Source organism: Ceratotherium simum, chromosome 20, assembly GCF_057802395.1.
Source record: "Ceratotherium simum simum isolate JZ-2026a chromosome 20, ASM5780239v1, whole genome shotgun sequence".
NCBI lineage: Eukaryota > Metazoa > Chordata > Mammalia > Perissodactyla > Rhinocerotidae > Ceratotherium > Ceratotherium simum.
The window spans coordinates 25,954,706-25,977,779 of record NC_141919.1 but is presented as its reverse complement, the minus strand read 5'-3'; the positions used below and the strand labels follow the sequence as shown (position 1 = coordinate 25,977,779).

The 23,074-nt window shown below is 36.3% G+C and overlaps 1 protein-coding gene across 1 annotated transcript; it reads right to left on the bottom strand.

Moving 5' to 3' along the window:
- Window positions 1-2,460: 2,460 nt before the first annotated feature.
- On the bottom strand, window positions 2,461-20,492 carry CDC37L1 (cell division cycle 37 like 1, HSP90 cochaperone). The gene is made up of 7 exons (XM_004440664.2): window positions 20,216-20,492; window positions 15,891-16,172; window positions 13,125-13,218; window positions 11,276-11,391; window positions 10,788-10,910; window positions 7,097-7,261; window positions 2,461-3,046 (listed from the first exon to the last, which is right to left on the bottom strand). The coding sequence occupies exons 1-7, from the start codon at window positions 20,345-20,347 to the stop codon at window positions 2,945-2,947; spliced, it is 1,014 nt and encodes a 337-aa protein (XP_004440721.1). The 5' UTR covers window positions 20,348-20,492; the 3' UTR covers window positions 2,461-2,944.
- Window positions 20,493-23,074: the final 2,582 nt, after the last annotated feature.

Sequence of the window (23,074 nt, the reverse complement as noted above, 5' to 3'; positions counted from 1 at the left end):
GTATGTCACAGCTGCACATCCTTCTAGTTGCTGTATGTGGGACGCGGCCCCAGCGTGGCCGGGAAGTGGTGCGTTGGTGCGCGCCCGGGATCCAAACCCAGACGGCCAGCAGCGGAGCGTGCGCACTTAACCACTAAGCCACGGGGCCGGCCCTAATTCACCTTTAGAAGAGTAATACGAATACTAGTCTGAAAGAAGACCCAATTTTCCTGAAGAGAAGTTGTAGGAGATTGTGAGCTCATTAGGCAAAATTTGAAAGAGCCAACTAATGGTATAATTGGATGAGAATGTTACCCATCTGTCTCTCCTAGAGAATAATTTTCAATCAGTATTATCTCCACCACCATTTAGCTATTTGGTTTTTAAAAAATCTTTTATTAGAAGATTAATTTTATCAAGTGAAACAAGAATCTTTGATGGATACTTGGATGTCAAAGATGTTGCATACATCTGTTTGGACTTTCCATATGTTGTGTAATTTGTTTTGAGAAAATTGTCCAACCTGAAATATAATTGTCCCTTTGCTTAGCATACTCTTGTTAAGAAACAGAAAAGAGGACATTTCTCTTAAGAGGAGTTAGTTCTTAGTACTAAAGCACAATAAAGAAAAGTAAAAAGGGTATCAATTTACTGTTCTTAGTACTAAAGTACTGCTAAATACGTAAAAGTCATAGTCTTTAAGTGTAAATTATGGCATCAGTCGCTGGTTTCCGAAATAAATCCAATCACACTTTCACATTCAAAACATAGAAGACTTCCTTTTGAAAGTTAGAAAATATATATAGCCAAAATTTAAATAGCTCTTTAGTAATTCCTTTTTTAGAAAACAAAAAGACCCTTCAGAATAGTTTACTCAGTTCATTGATAATTTCTCTCCTTCTAGTCTTCAGTCATTAATACCTCTAACTTAAAGAAGGAAGGCAAAATGACATTCAAAACAATTTGGGTGCTTAGGGGCGGCCCCGTGGCTTAGCTGTTAAGTGCGCGCGCTCCGCTGCTGGTGGCCCAGGTTCTGATCCTGGGCATGCACCGACGCACTGCTTCTCCGGCCATGCTGAGGCCGCATCCCACATACAGCAACTAGAAGGATGTGCAGCTATGACATACAACTATCTCCTGGGGCTTTGGGGGGAAATAAATAAAAATTATAAAAAAAAAAAAAGAAACAATTTGGGTGCTTAGAGGCAAATCTTGGGGGAAAACTGAAACTGAGGAATGGAAGTAATGGTTCAAGTAACATTTCTGTGAAACTGGGGATTTTACTCCTATGTCCACTCTCTATGTGATAGGAAGGGAAAAACAAGAGCTTGCTCCAGAACAAACAAAAAAGGGAAAAATACTTCTATAACTAGGTCATTGGTAAAAAAAAAAATTACAGGCTGATGACTACTATCATATAAATTAGTCAAACATTTTATTATAGAGTATATATTTATATCAAAAGCACAAAGTTTAATTCTGAAAACCAGGAAGATTGTGATGTTACAGAAGTATGATTCAATAATTCCAGTCCATTTCTATGGGTACTAAGTGACTTATCACCTCAGTTAGTTTAAGACAAGTGTGCAAATGAGGCCAAGGTCACAGGTGTGATCACCATATGGGTCCCTCAGCATTATTTGCTTTCTCAAATTGAGAAATGTATTCCCAGTCCCAGCTAGCCATTTCCAAATGTTGGCTACTAGTCTCAATGGGACTGAGCCAAAGACTAAACCCAATACAAATCCAAGTTCATGTTCCTGTAAGTCAGATGATTAATCCTCAAATAAAGATAGCATAAGTAGCAGTCATCTAACTCCAAATAAAATGAGTCATCAAATATCATGACATATTTGAGGTGAATTATGTAGGAAGTGGTAAAGCTCAGAAGCATTCTATGGTAACTGAGCTAAAGAGAGGAATGACGTAGTAAAGCCATCATTACCAATAAGGATCACCAAGTTCTTAGAAATAAGTAGTCGCCAGCTCAAGGCAGTTAGCTCTATAAGATTTCTCTTGCCTTTTAAAAAGTCCTTGGGCTACATCAGAGTGAAACAAACAATAACCGTAATTTAAAAAATCAGATCCTTCTTCCTGTTTGTTCTTATAGGCCATTAGAATTCTTTTAAAACTTGCTCCCTGAGAGACCCCCGATTACATCAATTAAAGAAATTAAGAGTGAGCTTGAAGCTTATCTTATTAAAAAAAAAATGTATATTAGCTTTATCACTTTTTATATCACTACAACCCTTAATATTAAAAAGTCAACAGGGTAAAATCAACTTCTAAGGAATAGTTTTGAGACTACTTAGGGAGTAAATTTAGTGTTTATATAAAATTAGTGTTTAGTGTTTATATAAAAATTGATATTAGTCAAGGATTTAACTGATGGTGCCGAAAATACAAATATAATGTTATTTTAAGGGGAAAGACTGTTTTTATTTGTACCACCCAGCTTATTTAGTAAAGTAGATTATCAACTACTGATTTATTGCTTTTAATATGATGAAACACCACATTTGACAGCTAAATTAGCAGTAGGATACAAGTACATTTTTATCTTTAATCATTTTTAGAGTAGGACATGTACATATCTATATAAAAAGAGACTGTAGCAGATGCCTCCTAGAATCAACCAGTTCTTGTAAACATTGCATTTGTGCAGATTTTCATACTTTGATTCCAAAATTGAGAACAATAAGATTAAAGGCAAATTTAGTAGCAAAAAAAAAAGTCCAGTTTGACGTCCTGCAACATATGGTACCACTCCTCTCTTCAGGAAAACAAAACAAAAAAACCTAGCAGCACATAAAAAAAATGTTACAAAACGTTTCAGTACTTTTTTTTCCCTCCCATCAAAAACAGAACAAAATAAAGTGCAGCACCCATAAAAGTGTCAAGAAAATAGCCAAGTTCTTCCTTTCTTGTAACAAAATAGCACTTGGCCTCAGCAGTCTTAACCAAATTATACAGTGTCCATCATTTTGGGTTCATCTTCTTCTTTATGTACCACTGAGTTTAAACTGCAGAGAGCTGTACTGATAGAATACTGAAGATAATCTGGATTCTGGAAAAAAGGACAGGGAAGAAACAATGCATAATAACCAGTTTTATGCTAGTATATGCAACTACATATTCAGTTTCACATTCTCTCCATTCTCTGCAGTATAGTAGAGTAGGAAAGAAGATGGACTTTGAAATTAGGCTTGGGTTGAAACTCAAGAAGATAAAAAAAGAAAAAAATAGACTATTACCACTTAATCCAAAAAGATGTGATAAAGACAGAATGATATATGTGAAAAATAGAAATGTAATAAACACTACCTTTTTTCTCCTTTTAACAAACTGTATAATTTTAACTATTTAATCATACAAGCTACATCATTCCTGTGATTATATGTACATAGCTATTGATAATTTAAGAGATGAATATGGCAGTAAGCCAGCAATGTATTTTTAAGATCACTATCTAATTACAACAGTATATACTAAAAATGCAAAACGCTTGTACAAGGGAAAAAATCCAGTTATGAGTAAAAATTATAGCTATTTTTAGAGGCTATTCTGGTTTCTCAAAGGTTAAAATCAAGTGAGAAACTGTTAATCTTTTGAGAGGTACTTAGACCCAGAACAGTTTAATTTAGGTTTTAATTTTAAACAGAAGAACTCATAAATGTTCTATTTATTTATAAAACTAGGAACAGAAAACCTTATTCAATAAATGCAAAAATAAAACCATTATTTGTTAAAGCACCATGAATAGGGACATAAGCCCTTAAAACCCAAGACTTTAGAAAATTCTTCCCCAAGAATTCAATTTTGTCTATTCAGTTGTTCTGAATATCTGCTAGCTATGTAAGAGTTTTACTACTGTACCACCTAGTTTCATTTGTTTATTTTATTTAATAAACACCAATGAGGAAAATAGTCCAAACGGGATAGATGCCTTAAACCTGCCCTTCTCATAGGGAGGCAGGGTTTTCAAAAGATCCACTTAATAAAGTACAATACTTTGTGATTCCTCTATTGTAAAAGTCAAAAAGCTAGCTAGAAGTTGGATTATTCCCAAACTGAGGTCTGGGACACTAAAATAACATTGGACCTCAGTTGAAAATAATTTATCACAATTTAACAAAATTAAAAGCTAGTCTATAGGATAAAACTCAGGTAACTGTTATTTTTATCTCTATCCTAGGAGGTTTGGTTTAGTTCTCTCAAAACTACGGATAATAGTACTTGCCTCATTTCACAAGATTGTTGTCAATTAAAAAAACAAAAGAAACAAAGTGCTAAGACCTTTTCTAACAATCCAGGCCCAGTTCCAAAGGCCTTAAGAACAGAACTTACAATTACTCTATTAAGACTAGGCTCCAGTTTTCCACGAGAGAATTTTGAGTATTAGAGTTGGCTAAGGAGAGTCTCCAGAACTCATCTATCCATTTCCCTAAGAACTGTAAGACATCATCATGGAGAGACTTAAAAAAAAAAAAAAAGAAAAGCAACCAATATACCTAACCTAATCTACATTTAAATTCCCCTGATCACCCCATATTCTCATCTAGTACCATCCTCAACACATCTCCTGTCACAGTGATCAATTCTTCCCAAGAGCACATGACTGAGTGTCTTGTCCTATTTCTAGTATATGATTCAACAACAGTCTGTGGTATAGGTGAATGAACAGTGACGTAGGATAGAAATCCAGGATTAGAATATTAGCTCCATGACTTACTGTACTGACTTCAGGCAAATTAACCTCAATGAGCTCAGTTTATTCATCCATAAAATGAATGAAAATGAATCACAGGGTTTTTGAGAAGATTAAATGATACAACATGTGAAAGTGTTTTGCAATCTATAAACTGATATAATAAAAATAGGATGTCATGGGGCCGGCCTGGTGGCGCAGTGGTTAAGTGCGTGCACTCCGCTTCGGTGGCCCAGGGTTCGCAGGTTCCGATCCTGGGCATGCACCGACGCACCGCTTGTCAGGCCATGCTGACAGGCAGCGTCCCATATAAAGTAGAGGAAGATGGGCACGGATGTTAGCCCAGGGTCAATCTTCCTCAGCAAAAAAGAGGAGGATTGGCATCAGATGTTAGCTCACCTCACAAAAAAAAAAAAAAAAATTAAATATAAATTTTAAAAAATAGGATGTCATTATTATGCTAAACTTTTCTTCCAAATCTCCTCTGAGTTGATAACTTAGTCCCTCAGATTGCCTCTCATCTTATCCTATTTCCCTCAACCAGTTGACAGCCCTACATATCTAGCCGAAATCTTATCCAGCCCTCCTCTGCCTCAGGACTAGACCAGGAGGCACAATTTCTCCACCAGGAGGAACTGGTCTGTTAGCTCAGATAAATTAAGTATAAACAGCCCTGGTAACACCAGCAATTCAGTGTCCAAATTGTATAATCTCAGGCCTCCTGCCAAAATGACTGCAAGGGATACCTAGCAGCAGAACTCAGTTGCTATCTGATTTGTATAATGAGAATTTACTTCTCTCAAACCAGAAGCAACTTTGTGATAATATAGGCCTCTTATTATATATTAATGTGTATCTTTTCCCTCTTATATTTAGAATCAATGACATCCTTCAAAAGTCTCTTTTTCCCTTTGCATTCATCATGTGACATCTTAATTTTAGGAGGTTTAAATATTGGACTTGACAGTGACTTAGTCATAAAATCCCCTCAGAAAGACTGCTTCACCGTGGGCTATCTCTCAAGGAACTGAAGAGAAAATCATTACTATATTTAAACAGCATTAAGAGATAATCTGTAGGACAAATGAAGGGGGAATATTGCTTGCATGTCTAACTAAGAAGTAGCATTACTAATTAAAAAAATCAGGCCTTGATTATTTCCATCCTTGAGATTTTTGGCTAGTTGAGTATGATAAATTGCTTTCTTTAAACTGTCCCTTTGGCTTACAATACATGTAAATGGAATACTGAAATTACACAGACCTAATGTCAAGATACTGAAAATCTCAATTCCTACCACTTTATGAGATTTAAAAATAAATACGGGGGGCCAGCCCAGTGGCATAGCGGTTAAGTGCGCGTGCTCCACTGCGGCGGCCTGGGGTTCGCAGGTTCGGATCCCGGGCGTGCACCGACGCACCGCTTGTCAAGCCATGCTGTGGTGGCATCCCATATAAAGTGGAGGAAGATGGGCACCGATGTTAGGCCAGGGCCGGTCTTCCTCAGCAAAAAGAGGAGGATTGGCAACAGATGTTAGCTCAGGGCTAATATTCCTCACAAAAAAAATAAATAAATAAAAAATAAATAAAAATAATTTTAAAAAATTAAAAAATAAAAAAAATAAATACAGGGCTCTCCTCACACTGCCTTCTGAATGAGACATCCCTTTTCATTGTGTAGGCAACAGACTAAACTGGCTAAAGCTGGTCTTAAAATCTTGGGGCTGGGCTCAATTAAAATGCTAATAAAATCAAAACGGGCAGCAACTTTCTAATGATAACTTAAAATTGTAATCCTAAGTAGTATGAGGCAGGCCAGTGGTCTAACTTCCTCTTCTTTTGAGATAAATTCTTTCATGCTAGTTACATGGTTTTATCTTGATCTAATAGCAGACTTGGAAGAGGCTCAAATAGTAGGCCAATGTTGCCAGAAAGAGCAGCTTAGCATAAGCTACATTAATGTGTATTAAAAATGTTACCTCTGGTAGGGCAACACCAACATTTAACAAGATAATACTAAATAAACTCATGTAACAGATCACCTTGGTTGCCACTTGGATGTATGCTTTGAAGCTAATTCATCCTAATAAATTCTTAATAATATAGTTCTACTCAGAATGAGATGTTCCTCAGGAGGCATCTTGAGAAGTTTATGATTGAGAAGATCAACAGGTAACACCTGCCCTTAAGAATGCTTCAGTATAATTCATCTCTTCTATACTTAAAGGAGTGGAATTTGGTGTCCCTCTAAATACCTAAGAGATGGAAGAGATTTAATATCAAACTAAGTTATCTTCTGAGGCAAGAATATTTAACATATATTACATATAAGAAGAAAGAGTAGTCCAAAAGAACAAAATTCATGTGAACTAACACATTTATAAAATAAATATTTGGTTTTCCAACTTACCTGTGGTAAGGATTCTAATAAACCTATAGATTCAATACCAGAATGGGGAACGTGATTCTGAACTGTCATAGGCTGAAAACTTGGTGATTGAGAATAAAGTCTGACTCTTGACTTGAAAGCTTCAAGTTCATTTTTGAATGCTTCAAAATAACCCTCTTCCTCTGCCTAGAAAACAAAAAACAAAGACTGTGTTTTTCAAAACTTCCAGACCACACGATAAATTCTGACAAGCATGTATCAGGTCTGAAGAGAAGGAAGTAAAGATGAGGTGAGTAGTTTAAATGTAGAAACCACCAAGATTCCTGTCAGATTTGTGAAAATTGCCTGTTTTCTAGGAATATTATGGTTGGTTTGTTCCACTTCTCTCTGCTTCAGCAAAATAAAGCAAATTGGTAAGAAACAACCCCTCTTTATAAATAAACACACACAAATATAACAAAAGAAGTAGGCTTTCTGTGTATTTCTCTTGATTTATCTGTATTCTTGACAGGATCCAAAATAGTCCTCATTTAACTTGTCATATTCATTCTATCCTCTTCCCATTGCCAAACAACCACCAAGGGATATACTTAAAACCTTTTAATTCTCCATCAATTAATGAGAGGGCACTATTACCTATTTCTAGTAATTCTCTAACCCTATACTCCCTATTTGTAAAAGCCATGAAAACCAAATAAAACTCAACATTCAACTTCATTACGGAAATATCCTAGTGTTTTAGTTAAGCAAGTACCTTCTTTTCAACATTATGGAATGAAGTACAATGAGTTATATAGAGGGAGGGGAACTACCTCCAAGATATATAATATAAACAAAATTCTTGATACCAAACACCCTGTTGGCAGTAGCCTCCATTTATAAATGCTTCCTTTGCAGGTCAAGAATGACAGTGCATATCCTACACTAACAAAACTTAGGCTTTACATTCAAGTGGTGGAAGAGATTTTGTCAAGATCTCATTCCTTAATATCTTGGGCACATTTGTCTGAAATGCTATTTTTTCTTTAATGTAGTTCACGTTGTGTAACCAGATTAAAACCTGTGGATTAGTTATTAGCATCAATATTTATACACATAATGCAGACTGTGTTCTGTGTTGCCATTCTATCTTTTTATGAATTTAAGAAGCATTTCCTTAATTATATGATAGCATTTCACTTTAGTCATTATGTGGTACTTATGTGGACATATGGAATGTCAGTCTTCATATCCAAAAGTAATCCTCCTGAAATGGTTATGCAACAAACTGTTAAAGGAATCAAGTGGCACAAGTGCTGACCTTACTGCATGTCTAAGGCCTAGACTGAATTTTGTTTCAGTAACCTATGGGTGGGTCCCTTGCTTAATTTCTCAATGCTAATTTCTTCACTTATAAAATAGAAGTAATAATCCTCATAAAATGTTATGAGGATTTAATGAGTTAATCCATGTAAAGTGCTGAAAGTTATTCCTTAATTTAAAAATATTATTAAGAACCAATGTTAAGATTAAAGACTTCAGGGCCTTTCAGTTCTATTTTGTCAAAGTAAATTTCAAAGAATATATATAGTTTGGCTATGTTCCATTATCCTATTAAGCACTAGTTCAAACATATCCATCAGTGTAAGATGAAGAAGAAAGTATGGTTTTTATTATGCCTATGTGTCAAATGAAAATTTAGAATAGTTATCAGAAGCCTACCTAAAATACCAAATCAATTGTTTACTCACTAAAACTCGACTGTTTTGGGAAAATTTCCTATTTAGGTTGCACTTTAGAAGAGTTTGGAGGATTTAAGGTAGGGCTATTGCCACCCTGACATATTTTGTAAATGTCAAAACAATTTTTTTCTGTTTATAAAAGGAAATATGTTCATTGTAGTATATTAAAAAGAAAATGGAAATCACTTACAATTCCACCACCCAGAACAATCAAAGTTAAACTTTTGGTATATAGTATTTCCTTCTAACTTCTAATTGTGTATGCTAAAATGTATCATATATGCAGAAGAACATGTAAAATATACATGTACAGTTTATTGGGCAAAAACCCACTACGTACCCACAGAAATTAGGAAATAGATCATCACTAGTACCTTAGAACAGTTCCCAAGAGCATTCCCTCTATCTCTGAGGTTACCATTATCATGACTTTCGTCTTATTCACTCCTTTGCCTCTTTAGTTTGTCCACTTATATATGTAGTATCCCCTCAACAATATATTGTTTAGTTCTGCTTGGTTTTGAACTTTATAAAAAATATAAAATGTTTCTTAAATGATACTGGATCTATCATTCTGTGACTTGTTTTTTTCACTCTCTTGTTTTTTTATCCATGCTAATTGCTGGTTAGTATTTTACCAAATGAATATACCATAATTTATTCCTTCTACTGATAATAGACATTTGGGTTGTTCCCAGGCTTTTTGCTATTATGAACAATTCTATTATGAATATTACAGTATCTAGTGCACATGTGTAAGAGTTTCTCTAAGGGCAGCAGTTCTCAAACTTGATGGTCTCAGGACTCCCTCACTGTCTTGAAAATTCCTGATGAACCTAAAGAGCTCCTGTTTATGTGGACTATGTCTATCAATATTTACTGTGTTCGAAATTAAAACCAAGGAATTTTAAAAATATTAACTAAAATATAATAACAAACTCATTACATGTTAATATTTATAACATTTTTATTTTAAAAACTTTATTTCCAAAACAAAGAAATTTAGTGAGAAGACTGGCTTAAGACAAGATAGCTGGATTCACACATCTGCTTCTGTATCAGTCTCTATTGTACACTCATAAGAGAATGAGTGTGAAAATGGCAAATAACATCTTGGTATTATTAGGAAAATAGTTTTGACTCAGGGCCTCCTGCGAGGGTTTTGAAGACCCTTGGGTGTCCCCGGACCACATGTTGAGAAATCTATTCTCTAGGGTATATACTTAAAGAGAATTTCTGGGTGTTAGCACTTGTTCAGCTTTACTAGGAAATTTTCCAAAATGGTTGTACCAATTTATACTTCCACAAGCAGTGAATGCAAATTCTTCTTGCTCTACTTCTTATACAACTTTTAAATTATTACTAATCTAGTGAGTGTGAAATGGTAATCTTTCTAGACATATCTAGCTTTAACATGGCCGTCATCCTGTATATATAACTACCTATCAGCATTTTCTCAGATCATTAAAAATTCTTCAAAAATCTAATTTTAATGGCTGCACAATATTCTGTGTACCACAGGTTTTTTTTTTTTAACCATTCCTCTAACTGCTGAGTTTTTAGGTTGTTTCCTTTTTTTTTCAATACAAAAGTCTGATTTCTCATTAAATTGTGAGTTCTACACATGGAGGATACTGTATCTGTTTCGTTCAACACTGTATCCTCAGCATCTTAAGTCACTGTGCTTTGCATTAGTAGGTAATCAATATTTATTGAATGCATAAATAATAGAACATTCTAATTTTCCTGAATACACACACTCATTTGAACGGGTCTCAATTTCACATACGTGCTATAGTATAGCCTCTTATATTGCTCCCTTAAGTCTAAATTAGCATGAAATCAGCAGTATAATTTTTCTTTCCACTATAAAATCCACAGAATTTAGCCTGTGGCATCCTTGTTGGATGGCTTCCTTCGATATGTATGGACCAAAGAGATCTCAGCTAAGGCCTAACGTTCACATTTAACAATACCATGTAGCAACTTACTTTGGCTTTCTGGAAAAATAAACGAAAACACCCTCTTGGATCCACATTACAGTTTTTGGCCATTTCCATAATAAACTGCATTACAACAGCTTGATGTGCTATTTGTTCCATTAGAGCCCTTTTCTGAAAATAGATAGATTAAAATTACAAAAAATACCTCTGGAAATATATTTCATATTGTGATTATTATTTGGATTTTTAAAACATGATTTTCTAATAGGTTAAAAAAGAAAAAGGTTTATATTATATGGGAATGAGAGATGGGGGACAGGGAAGGCACACTGGGAAAAAGTTTCCTTATGCTAACTGAAATAGCTAAAAAAAAATTCCCACAGTAAACTCAAGTAGATCTGAAAACAAAAAAATTATAATTCCATTTAATGACCTTCCTACTTTCATTTAAAGTAATGTAAAAAACAAAACAAAAAACCAAGAAAGTAAATCAGAATTCCTATAAGGTTCCCAGAAATTCAAGGTTCACATGATACCTGTTCAGCTTCTAGATGAAAACACCATAAAATAAGATATTTAGCAGTTTCTTCACATACAAGGTATGGATGGTCAGACAAAAATCTCTGACTATCATCCCATCGACTCAACATACCTGTAAAAAAAAAAGAATTAAACCATGAATGTCAAATATTTTCTTCTTATAAGCAAAGAAATGGTATTTTAAAATGATTCTCTTTAAAGACAATTCATATCACTACAGCAATACATTATAGTAAAAGAGCAAATGAAGAGGGATAAAACTCTTTTAAAGCAATACCCAGTAAATTGGAAATAGCCTCCAAAATTCACAGGAAGTTTTATTTTAGATGATAAGTCAGGCTAAAGTAGGGTGACAGGTTTAAAGCCAAAAAATCCTGCATCTGGGGAATGCCCAAAGTTCCAGGCAAATTGAGATGGCTGGTCATCTTAGGCTAAACTGAGTACAGATGATTTCAAGAGATTCAATATTCTTTATTCATAGAATATAAATTTTTCTATTAAAAAGATGGAAAAGAAAGCAAAACCTCAAGAAACTATGCTAAGCAAACAAAAACTTAATAGAAGATTCAGAAAAATCACATCTCTATTAAAAAAAAAGTCTAAGATAATATGGTAAAAAGTTGACAGCATGGGAAAGCAATCCAGTCAGTGTTATAATAGTAAATATACTTTAAACATTTTAGTCATGTTAACCATTTAGTTATGTTTATATATACATAGAAAACAAAATCTTCCAAAAATTAGTTAAGCCTATTTGAAAACTGCTGCCATTTTGCTTCAAAATATCAAACCAACCCAAATACTATTTAAAGTGTATCTTCATCTTTATCCAAATTAGTAAGAAATTTGGTCAAAAAGTCAATACCACGCAAGTAATCATGGAACCAGCAAAGTATGAGAAAGATGAATATTTTATGAATAAACTGCATTAAAAAAAGGGGAAAAAATCTAAAGTAGTATCCATTGTCTTGAAATAACTGAAGGATGAATGATATTCTAAATATTTGGGGGGAAAAACACCAATAGGAAAAAGATTTCAAAATGCCATTTAAAAAGCTTATTAACATACTACAAAAACTATGTTTACTAAATACATATTCCTTGGGATTAAAAAACATGCCTTGAACCTTAACTCCTAACACTTTCCAGCAGCATTTTCACCCCAGCAGTACCACACTGCTTATAATCCTTAGAACACAGCACGCTGTTTCCCAACTCTGCCCTTACACATGCTGTTGCTGTTGCCTTGCCTCGAGTATCTACATGGAAAACTCCTATGTGTTCTAGCTCAGAGGTTACTTCCTTTGGGAAGTCTTTACTACATCAACTCCTATCCCACCGCTTCTCCCCAATAGAGAAAACTATTTTTCAGTTCTTTGTATACATATTTCTATTACTATATTTATATGAATAACAGTTCAAGGATCTGCATGAATTATATAGCAATATATCCAAAACTAAAAAAATTAATGCTAATCTTATAATCATAAGATAAACAGATACCAAGGAAGCAAAGAGGAAAAGACAAAAGCAAAGACTAGTCAGGAAATGGAAAGAGGCTATGGAATAAACGACCACTGTGTCTTAGAGGGTAGTATTATATAATAATAGATTGAATTTTGCTTCTCTTCACAATTTGGTTTACTCTCTCAGTCTATTTTATTTATGATAAAAAAAAAAAAAAGCCTAAAACAAGAGCTGTACACTGTGCCAGAAGTAGCTAGACAACTACAGTTTGTCACTTATCTATCTTCTTTTTGGTCCCCATTTTATAAATCCACTTTTTGTACACATATTTATGGTACCAAACATTACAGAAGAAGGAAATTCAAGTAGCAGACTTACCAAAATGTCTGATTTTTTGCTCATATTTCTGCATAAATGATTTTGATTTATCTTCATCTTCTATTTCTTTTCTTTTATCTTGATTAATAAAACTCTAAGAAAAAATTTTGAAGTTAAAACCAGATTTTATATTCTAACTGAATCTTCTTTCTCAAATACTGAATGCCTAGCAATCCTTCCTATAGACACTATTAGTATTATACTGATATTATATCATTAAATTCATCTGTTAAACTATTAAAAAATTAAAATTTTCTTGTATTGGAGTTTCATTAGTTTTGTTTAAAAATGATATTTGTGGGAAATTACAGATTTTAGAAATCATACAGAAAAACAAATGAATTAACTTTTTGTTAAACTGAATTTCCCTATCAAAGATAAGTATTGAAAGATCCTTTACATACATAATTTACATTTTGCATTATTCACTTCCATTAAATATTTGCAACTCTAGCCTAATCTTTGGAGTTCTTGCTGGAAATAAACTCAGAAATTTAAAGCATATACAGAATAAAGTATATTTACTATAACTTCTTTGATAAGTCATAAACCTAAAATAGACTTGTTGTAAACTTTTCTTAGGAGAGGCCAAACTGTTTGATTCTGAAATAAAGTACAAATTTCTATTAAGAAAGTCCTTATTTTCAGTTAAGTAAGTCATAAAACAGACCAAGATCAAGTTTTTATCTAGCCAGAAAAACTGGTAGAACAGTTTCTCAGAACATCCTGTAATCACATTTAAACCTTGAGATGATCATTGCCAAAAATGTAATTCGCAAACTAGCTCTCTGCCAGGTTACAATCAGGAAGCACACAAAAGTTTTATATATTTAAAAATAAAAGCACTTTTTCCTTTAACATTTTCTGCTATCTAGACCAGCAATGTCCAACAGAAATATAATCCAACTCACAAATGTAATTTAAAGTTTTCTATTAGCCACATTAAAAAGCAAAAAGAAACAGATGAAATTAATAACATTTATTTAACCCAACATATTATCATTTTAACATGTAAGCAATACAAAAAAACTATTAATGAAATATTTTACTTTTTTTTGGTACTAAGTAATCGGAATCTGGTGTGTATTTTACACTTATAGCACGTCTCAATTCAGACTAGTCACATTTCAAGCGCTCAATAGTACATGTGGCTGGCTAGTGGCTATCCAGTTGGACAGTGCAGATCTAGACCAGTCCTCTCAAGTCTCAAGCTCCCAGACAAAAACCAATGTACAATTTTGAGCAAATGACTGGAACATAAAGATAGTCCTAATTAATTTGTGGTATAAATGTAGGCTATGTTAGAACCTAAGTTTAAAAAAACAAAAGTAGAGACAAATGAAAAATATCTTCTTTATGACCACTGTGTTAACAGACATTAACTTTATAAAACAAAGAAACATTACTATGACCATTCCCTCTGGAAGAAAAAAATTATTTTAAATAGTTATGGGGTATAAATACAAACCAGAAATAAAATGATACTTAAGACGCCCCTTAGAACAATATATACAGACATAGTGAATCATTCAGATAAAGAAAGATCATTGTAGGAGAGGAAAAATATATAAATATACATTGATACAGGCACAGAAAAAGTCTAGAAAGATACAACTCACTGTTAACAGTGGTTATCTCTGGGAAATGGAACTGGAAATGAAGGAAGCCTTTCAATTCTATTTTACATACTTAGGTATTGGTTTTTTCTTTTGTTTTTTACAATAAGCATGTCGTACTCACAATTTTTCTCAATTAAAGAATAAAGTAGTGATAGGGCTGGTGGTGTACATTTACCTATGTGTATTACTTGTTGCTGTAGAACTAGAGCTGGTCCAGGGGAAGGAAATTAATAAGAGTGCTTAAGAGAGTGGGTTGAGAGTGGATGCCAGGACAGAAACAAGTAGTGTTATCGACTGAGAAGTCTAGAGAACAATGATGGTTAAAGATAGAATGAATGCGGATTTAGATAAGAATGAGCAGTCTATCCCTGAAGCTTGAGAGTTAAGTTTAATACAAATAAGAAAGAAGTACTGCTTTACACACTAGTAGAAAATGACTGGATTTCATTGCCCTTTTTTTCTCCAGATAGAAAAGTCAAAGAATAAGGCCTATATAATCCAGTGAGAAACAGAACACTGATCTTAGTAAACGACTAACTTGGCAAAAGGACTGTACTACTGTACTAGTACTTTCAGTAATAATGCTTGTAACACTCATCCCACATTACTATCTGAGGTTTACTAAATACATAATGCTAAATAACACTGAAAGGCTTTATTTAATAAATCCAGTAACTATACATTAGTGTTACAAAAGTGATAGCAAGCTAACAGGACAGCAACAACAGAAAGCTCTCATAATGTCTGAGCTTTACTGTGTGCCGAGTCCCATCCTACATGCTTTTAAGACATTACCTTATTTAATCTTCATATCCACCCTATATCGTTGAGGAAACTGAGGCTTAGAGATGTTAAGTGACTTGCCCAAGGTCACAAAGGCAGCACTGACAAAGCTGAGATTTGAGGCAGTCTGATACCACAGCCCACACTTACATCCAGTGTGTTATGCTGCAGCCATGTATTTGTATTAAGAACTACCCATGTTAGACACAAGTGGGGATACAGGTTTCTGTAACAAGTACTTTTCATAAACTGTCAAAACTGAATATTGTTTTACAGGAGTCTGCGTCTTTGCTATCAAATATATACAACTGGTTTGTACAAATACTTCAGTTTTTTCTTCTTATGGTCCAATAAAAGGTCATACCTTATTAAAAACATCCTTGCTAATGGCATCCACGTTCCACAGACACATTCTCTCTCTTTGTACTAGAGCCTCTTCTTTCTGTCGCCATTCTTCTTCCCGTTGCCTCAGTTCTGATACTGCTGTTTGTGCTTTGGCATGTTCCTGATCCAAGGACTCAGAGTTATGCAGTGCTAAGCTACCAAGTTTCTGCTGAGCTTCAGCAAGATTCCATTTGCACGCCACAGAGCTCTTCACAAACTCCTTCTGCTTTTGGCAAGCCAGTTCAATTCCATGGCTATACATCTGGATGAAAAACAATACTTGTAAGAAATGAAGAAGGCAATGGGTATGTTTGTGCAGCACAGTTCAATTTTCCTTTTAGTCAAGGATTTCTATACAATGTTTTTGGTACATAGGTATCCTGCCTTCTTTGTAGGCAGTTACATTTTTATATTATAGGCCTTGTTTCATCAGACTCTTTTCTCTGGTAATCTGTGCCCCTCCCCCGACAACTAACAGCAACAAAAAGCCTGGCACTTAGCACAGAGTCCTGCATACAGCTGGTGCATAACAAACATTTGATTTATAGTCTTCATAATCCTGAAAGAGCAGAATGATGAGAACAAAAGCTTAAATTTAGTTCATCAATTTACCACCCAACATGCTGAAAACCAGATCTTTACAGTTTTGTTCTGCAAGTTCTTCACTGCAAAGAACCTTTTATTTAGAAGTAACCATTTCTTGGTTTCTATTTTCTTTCTGTATTATCCCAATCCTTGGTGATCTGAGAAGTTCTTATTGTAAATTTCTATTCATAACTGACTATATCAGACAGACACTCTTTAACTTAATCCTAATCAAAATAGGCAAATAAAAAAAAAAAAGAGCCGACCCCGTGGCCTAGCGGTTAAGTGCGCGTGCTCCACTGCTGGTGGCCCGGGTTCGGATCCCGGGCGCGCACCCACGTACTGCTTCTCCGGCCATGCTGAGGCCGTGTCCCACATACAGCAACTAGAAGGATGTGCAGCTATGACATGCAACTATCTACTGGGGCTTTGGGGGGGAAAAAAATAAATAAATAAAATCTTTAAAAAAAAAAAAAAACAACCAGTCCACGCTGGTGACTCTGTTCCACTCAGAAGCAGTAGTAATTAGGTTTAATATTTACTGAACCACTACATGTAAGGCACTATGATGGGTGTTTAATTCCTTATATTCCTCAGCTCTATAAAACAAAAGCTGAAGGCACATTTTTTATGATTTCTTAGCCAAAATGTAGATTAATTTCAAACTTAGTATTCAGAAGAATTTTACTCCAGTCTGTTCTCTTATCTGCATCACTATTCAAGCCCTTATAATTTCACACCTTAATTATATAAATACAGCCTTTCTCATGTCAAGCCATTCTCCACTCTACTAGACTTGGAGTGATCTCTCTAAAAAACAAATCTGATAATCTTACTCATTCTTAGAGCCTTGGGATAAAGTGCAAACTCTGTGGCACGGCATGGTCCTTCATGATCGCACCTTCTATTATCTCCCTAGACTCACTTGTAGTGACTCTTCCATTTGTTTGCTTATTCTTTCTATCCCCCTACCCCCAAACTCCTATCTCTATTCCAGATTTGGGCATCACTTCCCTAAGTTTTCTCTTATCCCTTCCCTTTCCACCCAAGTTATGCATACTTCTACAGTGGTGTTTTCACACAACATTGTGCTTTTGCTTACTCAACTATCAGCTTCTTGAGAGGCGAAAATACAATAAGTCTTAGATGAATAAATGTTTCTCCACTTCTCGGAACACACTAGTGGTAGAAGAATTCTGAGGCTAGCAGCATTTAAGGCCCCTTCTTCCTAGTTGCGTCTTCAGGCAAACTTAGATTTCTATTGGGGCAAATGTGGACATTGTTGCTATTCAGATGTTTTATTTACTCACTTAGCAGGTTTGGAGCCCAGGTACCCCATGGCCCTAACCAAATAAAATATTTATTTTTATTTTTTGCTCTTAGAATAAGAACAAGAATAACTGTAGACTAACTGTGCTTAACAAGGGGCCAGGAAAATGAGAAAAATAAATCTATAAAATTTATTATTTTGCAAGAAAAGACAAAGATATACTAAGAAAGACAATATGGACAAATGGAAATATCTTGCATTTTCAAATTATGTGTGAGCAAATATTGATTCCTCAGATTAACCACAGAAATCTTATTTCCAAATTCTAAAAATTATTTAAGTTTAAATTCTTCTCCACAGACTATACAGACCTTTGCCCATTTGAGCAAACTATCCAACATGTATTGAGATAATTAAATAAAAGATCATATTTTATCTGTAAACATACTGAGGTTTTAGAGGGACATTAAACATAATTACATTTTCATGAACATAAATAGCAACTGTTAGCATTAGGTCTACTAATGCAACTTTACATAAAAAATTCTCAAACAGGATCTCTAAATTCCAAACTGCCTTTACATTTAAGTGGATCTCAGAACTATACATCACATATGACATTAAGATGTCTAGATTCTCCCTATTTGGTAAAGTTAAACCAAAGCTGTTTTTTAAAAGATTATAAAATGTTTACAAATTGAACTAAACATTTTATTCTTTCAAATATTCTAATCCAAAAACTTAAGTCCTAAAGTCAACAAGATAAATAGGTAGGCTTGTTATAAACACATGAACTAATTCAGGATTAGTAATCACCTTGCAAAGTTTAACACCATTCGAAAGTAGTTTCAGCCATATAAAGCTTTACATTACATCACAGGATAGGCAGTGTAGTACGTATCGGGAAAAAACACTGTATCCAGGGGTCAGAAGTGAGTTCTAGTTTTAATTCTGCCACTAACTGGCTATATGGTCTCAGGGAAATCACTTTTAATGAAGGAGATAAGCCTATTCACTTCCAAAATCCCTTTCAACTAAATAAGCGTATAATTCCAAGCACACAAGCAAAAAGTTAATATATATTTTTTTAAATTCAGAATTTCTCTTAGATTACTTTTGTGATTCAACCACAATGCACTGAAATTCTTGAGATCTTTCTATTCTCTCCATACGCCTTCAAAATTGATGATGGCAGCTGCTGTTTATTCTTTTTTTCTCACACCTTCATTATGTGCTTATATAACACATTTTGTATATAAAGATGACACTAGCTATCCATAATTAGTGGGTGACTACTAACCTGTCAACTCTCATTCTGTCCTCCTAAAAAATGTCTTGCACTTTCCCAGTGGCTGGCTGGCCGAAGTACAGTCTGGTTATGAAACAGCATTTTTCTCTGTGTGAAGCCAACTAACGCTGTGAGCTGGGCATAGGATCGATGACCCTACACTTACTGGCAAACGATTTAAATCACTCATCTTCATTAACAGGCAGCAAGATGAGTCTAGAGAAAAACTGTATTAATTCAATTAAGCTCTTAGGGACCCCATTTTGCAAAAAGCCTGGAAGGCAGACACCCATAATCCGTTTCATTGAACATATTAGTGTTTAGTCTGTGATCCTGAAATACACTTCCAAAATACACTCGGGTTAGGAGAAAAACCAGGACAAAGTGATATAAGTACGAAAGCACTCCCTAAGATAGGACCCAGAAAAATCCTAAATGGCATCACATTTGAATAAGTTTCAGAAGAAGGAAGGCTGGGCTGAAAACCACAAGTGGCATCAGGAATCTGAGGAAGAAGTCTGAAGGAAAAGGCAAACGTGTGCCTATATGTTTTTCCTGGAGAATGATGTGAAGCAAACCGAAAAATATAACCGTAAGAGAAAAACGGCCAGGCAGATGGGAAAGATTTACGCCAGCATCAAAAGCGAGGTTTACAGAATGTGCTCAAATGTCAGAAGTCAGTGAAATCGGATCTGAAATCTTTATAAGTCAGGAGCTCAGTGAACTGTTGAAATGTAACCATTCACCGTTCCTAACTACCAACTGTGCACAAGTATTAGCGCCTTCAACAGAATAAAGTGCTCGGATAAACGCACGCACAAGAGGACAAAGGGTCAATGTTACAGCGTGAGCCGCCCCAAATCTGGGTGCTGTCAGGAGAGGTGTGGGGGGCGGGAGAAGGACCGTCTTCCAAGGGTGAGGAGGAATTAGCCAAGGTGAAAAAGGTGTGCGTGGAAGTGGAGGTTGGGAAGATATGGCCAGCCCCTCTTCGAAGCCCCCAGAAGATGCTACAATAGCCATGGGATGGCATCAGGCTCCTGGTCCCCGGGGGTGAGGTGGGGGCGCAGAATAGGGCACAGAAGAGGGTCGCGGAGACAGGGGACTCTGGGGGCCTGGCGACAGCACCTCCCCATCCCCCCGCAGAACACGGGCCCCCTCTCACCTGGGCGCCGCCGCCTGGCAGCTGCGGGCAGCGGGGAGAACCGGGGGACACGTCCAAGTCACTCTCTTCCTCAGCCTCCCTCTCGACCCGAGGGAGGCTCCAAGGTCCTGGCGGCGGCCACGGCTGCTCCATGTCCGGCTGCCCCCGACCCTACAACTGCCACTGCCAACGGACTTGGCGAGAGTGGAACTTGCTGCGCGGAGCCAGCCGCCCCAGGGGGCCGGGGCCGTTACCCAGAATCCCTCTGCTGACCGCGACGCCGACGCACGCCACACGCTAGCCTGGGCCGCCCCACCGGCGGACGGCGGAAAAAGAGACGGACTCGACTTGGTACGTCACTTCCGGGTTTGAGGGCGGGGCGGTGGACGTGTGTCCTCAGGCCTGCGTGTAGGGGGTGGGTCTAGAACGCTTTCTTAGTTAAAGCTCTCTTCTCTGAAGTCTTTGAGCGCTGTGTATTTACTCTTAACGGCGCCGCGGATCATGTAGTATTAAGTACTTGTTGTTTGGTGTTCCCTATGCTGTAAACAGTGGGTCGGACCGAGTGTCGTCCGCTTTGCATGTTGTTTAACTGCAACTCATTCCTATTCATTGATACGTAAACCAGTACACTGTAGTTCTGAAGCGGGGGTGGGCGGAGAAGAGGGGAGAATTTTGAAAAGCAAAGCCAATTTTTCTTTCATTTCGAGTTGCAAGCAACGAGAGTTCTGCGAGACTTGGCTGGGAGGAATACGCCCATGTAGTACTGGGGCGAGCATGGCTTTAAAAAATTAAGACGAGTATCACTAACAGAGAACGTATTAGGGAGGGCTTCCTGTATTTTTGCGTATCTCGTTTAATCCTAAAGATTTGTGCTCTCATTTTCCCCTTTTTTTGAGAAGAAGAAATAGACCCAAAATGCCAAGGTCACACATTTTAAGAGCTAGGACCAGCCCAGGGAGTCTGATTTCAAAATGCGCACGTTTAACAATCAGGCGTTGCTGCCCTACTCGTAATTAAAGAGACCCAAATAAAAACAAGGAGACGCCATTTTTTCAATCTAGTAGATGGGCAAATTTAGGAAGTTTGTTAATAGCGAGTGTTGACAAGACGTGACAAAATGCTGTTAGAGAGAATGTCATTTGTGTAACCTTTTGGGAGGGGTAATTTGACAATATCAGAGGTTTAGGTGCTTTGATTTAGCAATTTTACTACCAGGAAATTATCCAACAGTTATTTTTGCACCAATATCCAATGATTTATCTACAAAGATGTTTATTGCAGCATTTGTATGTGTGTGTGGTGGGGGGGGCAAGAAAAAAAATCGAATTCCCCATCAATAGAGAAACTTAAATTATGGTATATTAATACAATAGGATATTACCAGTCATTAAAAAGAATAAAGGAAATATAAATATGTTGATATAGAAATATCTCCAAAATGTGCTCAGTAAAAAAAAAAGCAAGTTGCAGAATTAGATATATGTGTATGTATCTATATCTATCGAGAAAGACAAGGATCCAATTTGTGTAAAAAGTCTGTGCGTGTGCGCGCGCGCACGCGCATGTGCACACGTGTATAGAAAATTCCTGGAGGGTAAACAAGAATTGTTAACGATTACCTCTGGTGGGTAAGGCTGGGGAGGAAAGTTTCTGAGCATCTTTACTTCCACTTTTAGCTTTCCTGTATTATGCTGTTTGAATATTTTCCAATGAATATATGCTATATCTTAATAGTTAATTACAAATAAAAGTTGAGAAGTACTGTGCCTAAACCTTTTGTGTTTAAGGATGAAAGCCATAGGAGAAAACAGAAAGGGAGGAAGAAAAGGAAAACACTTTTTTCTCTTTGCTTCCATGCCGGCCCAAAGTGCTTTGAGCAGTGGCTGGCATAAAGTAAGCTCTATATAAATGTTAAAGGTTGTTATTGGTTTTCCTCCCACCTCTCGCACTACTTGCCCTCAGTCTCTTTGGCAGTCTCCTCCCCTTCTAACTGACCTCTGATTTTATAGTTCCTCAAATTTTGGCCAGTGGGAAGGAACTTATCTGTTCTATAGCTTTAAATAACATCTGTGGGGGGCCGGCAAGGTGGCACAAGCGGTTAAGTGCACGTGCTCCGCTGCAGTTGCCCGGGATTTGCCAGTTCAGATCCAGGGCGTGCACCAACGCACTGCTTGGCAAGCCATGCTGTGGCGGCCTCCCATATAAAGTGGAGGCAGATGGGCACGGATGTTAGCCCAGGGCCAGTCTTCCTCAGCAAAAAAAAAGAGGAGGATTGGCAGGTGTTAGCACAGGGCTGATCTCCTCACAAAAAATAAATAAATAAAAGTAACATCTGTGTATTGACAACTCCCAAACTGAAATCCAAGCCCTGACCTAACCTCAGTACTTCAGACTCATATGTCTACCTGCTGGCTTGACATCTCTCTTTGAATGGCTCATGCACATCTTAAATTTAACATGCCCAAAAAAGAACTCTTATTCCACCCTTTCCCTAAACTTCTTTTTCCTATCTTCTCCATGTGAATAAATGGCACCACCATCAAGTCCAAAAGAGGTCAGCCTTAACACCTCCCATCTTTCACCTCCCATATCTGAACCAACAGCAAGTCGTGTTATTTTTACCTGCAAATACATCTTGAAACTGCCTACTTCTCTCCAGCTTGACTGCTTCCTCCCTAGCCCAGGACACCATGACCCTTCCTCAGGACTTCTGCAGTAGTCTTCAATGTCTCTGTTCCATTTTTATGCCATACAATCTCTTCACATAGTTGCCAAAGAAATTTTTTAAAAAACAGATGTTAGATCTTGTCACACCCCACTGTATCAATTATATGCTTTCAACACAAATAACTGAAACCCCAGCTAACAGAGACTTAAACA

What these genes read in the sequence shown, in the direction of transcription:
- CDC37L1 (XM_004440664.2), bottom strand. Translation starts at nt 20,347, where the DNA reads ATGGAGCAGCCGTGGCCGCCGCCAGGACCTTGGAGCCTCCCTCGGGTC. An exon ending in GCAAGGATGTTTTTAATAAG is followed by an intron (nt 13,219 to 15,890) that starts GTATGACCTTTT and finishes ATTTTTTCTTAG; the next exon opens with AGTTTTATTAATCAAGATAA. An exon ending in TATTTTTCCAGAAAGCCAAA is followed by an intron (nt 7,262 to 10,787) that starts GTAAGTTGCTAC and finishes TTTGTTTTCTAG; the next exon opens with GCAGAGGAAGAGGGTTATTT.